The 7,672-nt window shown below is 38.2% G+C and overlaps 1 protein-coding gene and 1 non-coding gene across 2 annotated transcripts in view; both read left to right on the forward strand.

Annotated features, from left to right (window-relative positions):
- The window catches only part of EMB2775 (ATPase family associated with various cellular activities (AAA)), a 42,194-nt gene extending 37,989 nt beyond the window's left edge, over positions 1-4,205 (forward strand). Inside the window, exons 7-11 of the mRNA XM_087677783.1 lie at positions 100-198; positions 2,931-3,000; positions 3,100-3,174; positions 3,263-3,308; positions 3,423-4,205. Of these exons, the coding sequence (XP_087533909.1) occupies positions 100-198; positions 2,931-3,000; positions 3,100-3,174; positions 3,263-3,308; positions 3,423-3,481 (349 nt within the window). The 3' untranslated portion in view covers positions 3,482-4,205. The remainder of the gene's footprint in view (positions 1-99; positions 199-2,930; positions 3,001-3,099; positions 3,175-3,262; positions 3,309-3,422) is intronic.
- Positions 4,206-7,164: 2,959 nt separating this feature from the next.
- On the forward strand, positions 7,165-7,246 carry TRNAS-AGA (transfer RNA serine (anticodon AGA)). Its single transcript has one exon. It is a non-coding gene; the product is annotated as a tRNA-Ser (tRNA).
- Positions 7,247-7,672: the final 426 nt, after the last annotated feature.

Below are 7,672 nucleotides of genomic sequence, written 5' to 3' on the forward strand. Positions count from 1 at the left end.
TTAAAATTCCAAAATTGAATGCAACTGTGATGGGAGAATAGATATTCATGCTTATGTACTGTTTACATGCTTTAACCATAGTAATATTCTCGTGCATAGGTACCCTTTCACAGAGAATCAACCTGTTCAGACCACTGATTGGGAGCAATATGTTGTGGAAATCGCATCTGACATTGTGAATGAACAAAGCCCAAAGAGGTATGGTTAATTATATGGACAGAAAAACATGTGTATAAACCATTTAGAGTGATGGATAAAAGCCTTCTCAATGCCGTGTAACAAAGATAACATTGACACTCAGTTGTTATAGGTTTTCCTCTCATGGAATTATTAACTATCTTTTTGTTGGGCTCAGCCTCCAGATATCATTTCACCCTTTTAGTTAGTGAGCATAACCTGCCCTTTTCATCAACAGTGAGATTACAATGATACAGGAACATCATCAACTTACCAGAATCATGAATGTTGTTCTGTTTTGAACTGGATATGTCTTGAAAATAGTTCAAAGAAAGCTCCTTATGGTGAAGCATGCGATGAAACATAACTCCAGTCCTAGAACTGGTAGCTTAGCAATGTCCAATGTGGTCCAAGGAGTGACTAGAGCTCCAAAGCTTCAACAAGAGTATCCAAGTCTCCAACCCTAGGGTTGAAATGCTTTAAGAGTTTGATATTCAGCTTAGGTATAGGAAGGGTGTTGTAACCTCATACTTGAGATGCGTTGAGTAGAATGCTAGAAATTAGTGAGCTTAATTTCATGGCATTCATTGATGATTTCTTAGAATCACTTCAAAAATATTTTGTAGGTGATTGATCCATCGTCTGGTTAGCCTTGAGGAAAAGGAATACCGGTATTCTTGCCACACAGGAATAGATGTTTCAAGTGCTATCATGAACTAATGATAAAACAGTCATTGAAAGCCTTTCCTTTCATGATGGGCATCTCTTGTAATAGAGACATTGTATAATGATTATGCGCACCTAGTATTAGTTGAGTTATGTGATATCCATAATTCTGTTTTCCCCAAGTATATAAAAGACCTATCCACTAGTTAAGAGGCAACTTTATTGGCAAGATGTATGTAAGGATATCCAAGAGTATGTACAAGGATGCCTATGTGTCAAGTTTGTAAAGCTGAGCTCTATTTGTTTAATTTACTGGAAGAGCTTCAATAAAACACCTGGTGGCCTAAGTGTGAAGAGATCGTAGCACCACAAAGTGGCCATAACCATCTAAAATGGCTAACTCATGATCCTTACAATCCAACTCTTTCAAGAGAATCCAGAGTGCCTCACAGTACTAAGTTTGCTCTCAAGATTTTGAGATCAGATTTGTTTGCATGCCTATTCTTTGTTTCTTCCCCCTTGCTACCAATCCTTGCTCTCACCAATAACCAAAATCATCTCTGTAGCTAGGCAGAGGATAGAAGATAAAGGATCAGATTTGTTTGCATGCCTATTCTTTGTTTCTGCTCCCCTGCTACCAATCCTTGCTTTCACCAATAACCAAAATCATCTCTGTAGCTAGGCAGAGGATAGAAGATAAAAGATGGCAGGTGACAGCCAGGCAAAACAGAGCACACACGGTCACTTGTGGCAACATGATAGTGCAGCAACAATACATGTGCTCAACACATCACGATGTCATTTGGCAGCAGCATGTCCATGAAATTGATTTGCTTGGATGCCAGAATAGCAGCGTGTCCCTTTTCTCCAGCTAGTTTCATTCCTTTAGCCTGCCAAAAACAGGCTGAAAATGGAAAAGTAAGCTTTTCCTTTCAATATGGTGTTTTGGATCAAGAAAAAAAAACACAGCTCTCTTGTTATTTTTAAGCAAGACTTAAGTTCTAATTGAAATTAAACTTTCTTGGTTTAATTTTGCTTCATCATTACAGCCACATGTTCATGATGCAACACAGTCATATCTACTGTTAAATGATATGTATTTAATGCTTTTCTACCCATAAAATTTTATCCATAAATTCTCATCTGGATAGAACGTCCCTACTTTCACTGATGTCTTCTACACTATCCACTATGCACATTCTGCAGTTATTCTCTAACCCATCCACCTTTTAGAGCCTGATATTTTAGGGTTAGAACCTATACATAAGGGTTAGGGTTAACATACAGAGTCAGTGGCGCAGTTTAATCGACTATTTGCCGAAATTAACGCGGGCCGTAATATTTTCCCGTCTTGGAAAGTGACAAATGTCCTTGTTTGCATCTCGTTGAAACAGGTAGAGACTAAGAAATAAGGAAACTGCATGGATTCAATCCATTTGTAAAATGATAAAACATATGATAATATATTGCCCGAGTTAATAGAATCCAGTATACAATGTCCCTCATTCCTTTAACTTATACAATGCTAAAATCAAAGTTGCAATTGTTGTTGAGGGAGGTGGCTGACTATGAATCAAAACCAGCTTTACCAAAACATGTGCCTAGAACACACACAATAGAAGTCCCGCTAGCCAAGTGCTTCTATTGAGTGATGTTCCCTCGATTGAGTGCTTTGCTTTGTATAGTTAACGAAAAAATGGGACAGTTGTTTCACCATAAGAATGCATGCATGTGTATGCATGTATGTGCATACTTGTTCGTATTAATTGCCTGTGTGTGTGTAACTGTTGGGTGTATGGATGTCGTGTAGAATGCTAGTGTATCAGTGCTTAGCTTGGGTACGGTCATCCTAACATGTGGTATACGTGCACACAACAGTTCTACTTTTAGGGCACATGTCAATCTCTGATTTCAGTATTTCTGATATGGTATCTCTGTAACGATCTGCATGATTTTGAGTCTTGGAAGAGTCACATTTATTTTTGTCTTCTGCTTGTTTAAAATCCTTGGTAATGAGTGCTCTTGACCCTTTTTCCATGATTAGACCTTGTATGCTTGTGCTAAGAATGGAATGCTTACTATTTCAGACTTTTCTTAGTACGAGGGAAACTGTACGAGTTACTCGTGAATTGCATCCCACCTGAAATTGTTCTGAAGGTAAGCTGGAGTTTTACAGCTGCTTGTACAGTGAAGCCTGGAGAACTTCAGGGAAGGTTGTTATACTGCTATAAAATCTAAAGACTGCCATTTCTGTAGCGGTTGCTACTGGAACTAATGAAGAAACTTGACTCTGAGCTGAAACATGAAGTCTGCCACTGGGCAGCCTACTATGTAAGCTCTTCACTCAAATGCTTAGTAATATGGGAAAGTTGGTATAGACAGGTCATTATTTATTTCTTTGTACATCTGTGCGCTTCAGGAACATCGAATGCAGCGGGGACAAAAGGCCATTTTTCATCTGGAAGGTACAAATTTTCCATACACATAAATACAGTTTGTTAGATTGCCAAGTTTATCACTTTGACTTAGGCTCACATGTGGACATTGTTATGAGCTTTCTGTATCCATCTGCTCTGCAGCTTTTGTGGCCAAGTTCATGAGCATATACAAAAGATTCCTTATTGCAACTTTTGGTTGACGGCTCCCTATACCACATGAAATCCAAAATACTGGTCAGCATTGTCCCTATGATGAGTTGACTCGTGGGCTTGAATGAAAAAGAAGTGCCTTGGGGTTTTGTACAACTAGGCTCGTCGATGCAACATCAATCCATCATGGTGTCTCACATTGTGAATTGCGAGCTTTTAGGGGGTCTTTGGGGACTTGTATGATAGAAAGGTTCTTGCCATTGCACACAGGTCTGTTATAGCTGTTCCTAACCCTTTGCTGGACCTGCAAGATGCATGTTAGAACTTGACCTTTTTGCCAAATATGAATTTGGTGTTGGAACAAAGGGTAATTTTCAGAAGATGTGTGACTTCAATGTGTAGATTCCTCACTTGAACGTGCCAGTAATCGATAGCAACATCTTTTGAGAGATTTGGCATGCAGAATGCTGCTTCGCTTTTTGGAGAAACATCTGTGGATGTACTTTTTCCTGAAAGTAGGAAAACCTCTTGAGGCTTTGTTGAACCTATTTGGCTAATTGCAAGGCTTGACATGGTTTCACATATTTTACACCCTCTGTGATGGCATTATGAAATTTATGACAGTGTGTTTGTAGGTGCAGGCTTAGGAGCGATTTTTAGCATATCTATCATATTAACGTTTTTGAGCTACATTTGTAAATCCTGGTACAAGTGAACAGTCTTCATGCCCTTGTCATGTCTTTATTTTAGTTGTATAGGCAGATATTGGTGTATATCCTCGATTTTACTCTTGTATGTGATTGTTCTTTGTGTATTTGGTGGTGTCAGTTTTATTGCAATAGTACATAGTCCTACCGTTATTTGATTTAAGTGATTTATTACAGCCAAGTGATTGAAGTAGATGGTGTGCGTTTGTGTGCGAGAGAATTGTCTTGTCATTTCATCCAGAAATTGGGAATCAGTAGAAGTCTAAATACTTTTGCATCACAGTTAGGGTTAAACCTGTCAAAATGGTTAAACAAGCACGAGCAATTTGGAAGCAGTCCTCACTCATGGCCTGTTGTGCCTTGAGTGACCGATGGAAAAATGGAAACTTTGGTTGTATGCCGACCCTTCAACCTTTGGTGCAGTCTGCCTTCATTTGATAGCTTTTATTGAAGTGATCGATTTGAATTTTTTTGAAAAACTCAGCTCTCCAAGTCTCTTGGAATGATAATTACTGAGATAATGGTCTACAACTTCTCATCCTCCAAGAACTAGTGTGTAGCTATAAACAGATGTAGGCTATCCTCATTGCTTGTGCCTGCAAAGATTCGTTGGTATTGTTTGATGGTCGTATGATTGCATTGTTGCACTGCCTATTCAGTTAGTTTCCAGTCCAACCTCTTATCTTAAATTGGACCAGTTTGAAGTCTTTTGCCCCTCATGGCATATGCTTTACAATGGTATGTTGGCATGGTGAATTATCATTCAAAGTCAGTCCTAGTTTTATGAGAGTTGAGTTCATTTAGTTCAGCTAAAGATCTCATTTTTTTTGCCTAATCTCTTTCTTTTTGAAACAAAATCTTTAGAAGAAAAGGTGTAAATAAAATGGCAAGGCTCCAGCGCACATAGATGTTTACTTTCAACTTGTTTATTTGACCTGTACTGGCAATTTGCATATCAATCTGGTAAATCTGAAGGCCAACTTTTTCCTGACCTTTAGTAGCAAACGTTTTGCACACAATTGTCACCTTTGCAAATTTGTGGAATGGGGTTTTTTTCCCAGCAATGGGGCATATGTCAAACCATACTTGCGTGTGGTATATCTCATACAGTGGATGCATTATTTTTTAGGGCCATGCATAACGGTGCATGCATGTTCATTTGAGGGTTGCTTTATGTGCATATGATTTTATTGGAGTGTGGAATGGCAACAGGTAGGTTGAGGGCAGCACTCTTAACTACTAGTTCATTGACGCAAATGGGAGTAGATTGAGTGCTTAGTTGCTCCATGGAGTATTATAGATGCTCTTGCATGTACGGGTTGCTAATGCTTCGAGCTTTTTCACTCCATCCCTCTTTTCCACTTGCCACCCTTTTGTGCTTGGCTGCATTGTAGACTGAACTTGGTGTGGAGAGCGAACGTCAAGTACATATAGTCTAGGTTGATTTCTGACTTGTAGATGCATTCCTAGTATTTGCAGGAATGTAAAACTCACTACTAGAAATTGATTGGCCTTCTTAACGTGCTATTAAGAGCTTGTAAAAGTGATAATGCTAATATCAAACTTTTGAGCTTATATACCTAGTACCAGTGTTTGGGTTTAAGTATGCAGAAGTTACTTGCACATTTCATTTCAATAGAAGCCTCAATAACACTATGAAAAGGAAGGATATCTTTGTCCTATAAATACATGAGATATTTAATGTCAAGGATCTCAAAGGATCATATTCAACTTGTAAAAAGAGTATTGGAATTTGTAAGAATAAGTGAGAATGTGTGAATATATTTTTGGAGAAAAGGGAATTGGTGTCTCATCCCTCATTGTGTGCTGAGTGTGTATGCTTTGTTAGAAAAAAGAACGAAGATATAGAACTATTCAAGCCTTCATACTCCTCTCCAAATCCAGACTTCGGATAAATTGTTGTATTCCCAAAAAGGCTGAGGAGGGAACTAGGAGAAAAATGCTCGTTTAGTAATCTCACATTGAAAGTCAAGAACATTGTATTCTTATGCCCAAATTTTTTTAATGATTGTGCAATTAGTTAGATTGGCGAGCACAATTTAGAGTATATGATGGGCATCCATGAAACTATCCTCCTTTAGAGAAAGGGGTTAGTCTTTTGATGCCTAACAAACCTTTCTTGGATTGGAAGGGGGCCATTTTCCATGTTGAGGTTTACCTTAAAGTGCGAGGATGTGGTTGGATGACAGGAGTAGGAGGCATTGAGGGAGCTTATTATTCACATTTTTAAGATGCTTGATAAATTTGTCCAATCATGAGATTGTATTGCTAGGATTTTCTTCGTTGCATTATACATTTCTTAGACTAATATGGCATTTTAGGGCTAGAACAAAACGTTTGAATAGATCACATGAGGAGACTTGGGCAATAGTCTATTGACATATTTTTTGGTGATAAAAATGGGGGTGGATATGCCTTGTCCTTGGGTCACACCTTGTTGTTGGCCCATTTACCATAAATCATGAATCCCTCTCTCCATTGCTCCCTTAAAGACGTTCTACTATTTAAAGCAATTACATCACTACCCAATGCTGTGTGTGTGTAATATTGGTTGTATTAAAAGAAAGTTCACATAGGGTGAACTTTGAAGGGGTCAGTAGCTTTATGACTCCCAAAAACAGTAGGCCATGGGCCTCGTTGGCAATGTGATAATTGAAAAGGAATATACTAGTACTCTTATTGGAGTGTGAATAGAATTACTTTGTTGAAAAATGTCATATTGTTGGGCCACAAGTGTAATGCCATGTTGGCAAATTTCCCACAAATGTATTTTGTGAATTGCATCCAACATATGCAAATTAAAAACTACGCGTGCTATATCTAATTTCTCATGACATCTCCAAGTTGCTCTTAACATTTAATCCAAGTTTTCAAAATTTGAAGCCTCCATAAATTTTACAGTATAGGCATAACGTTTTAAGCCTCTATCCATGGAGTGTGTGAATGTTTGTAGAGCATTTGTATTTGGCTTTTTATAGTGATAAATATTTGAATTGATATCATCAGTGGACGTGCCGGAGTGGTTATCGGGCATGACTAGAAATCATGTGGGCTCTGCCCGCGCAGGTTCGAATCCTGCCGTCCACGATAAAGTTTAACATATCCAGAAGTATCATTGATCTTTTTAGTCTCTTTAAATCTTATTAGATTAGATTAGAAGAGATCTTTCGCAGGAACAGCAAACGGACTAAATAAGGTTATATGGAAACCCGTGGGACAAAGTGTTTTCATTACGAGAATCGTGAGAGCAATTTCTTATACCAGAAAATTTTCCCATGTGGAGTACTATTTCATGACGATAACTGCAATGTTTGCTACATAGCATTGGTAAATTTCTTGGTAAGCAATGCCTACCAATCAAGAAATCCTTATCACACTCTCTCTAATTGGGTTCTCAAATACTCTATACCCTTAAGGCTTCTTACACCGTGTCTCGAATATAATCATACGTTTTCTTTACGATAATGGTGAAATCAATTTCTTATACCATAAGTTTCCCACGACTGCTTTTGC

Source organism: Lygodium microphyllum, chromosome 5 (assembly GCF_053477565.2).
Source record: "Lygodium microphyllum isolate KBCC chromosome 5, Lygodium_microphyllum_v1.1.10, whole genome shotgun sequence".
NCBI lineage: Eukaryota > Viridiplantae > Streptophyta > Polypodiopsida > Schizaeales > Lygodiaceae > Lygodium > Lygodium microphyllum.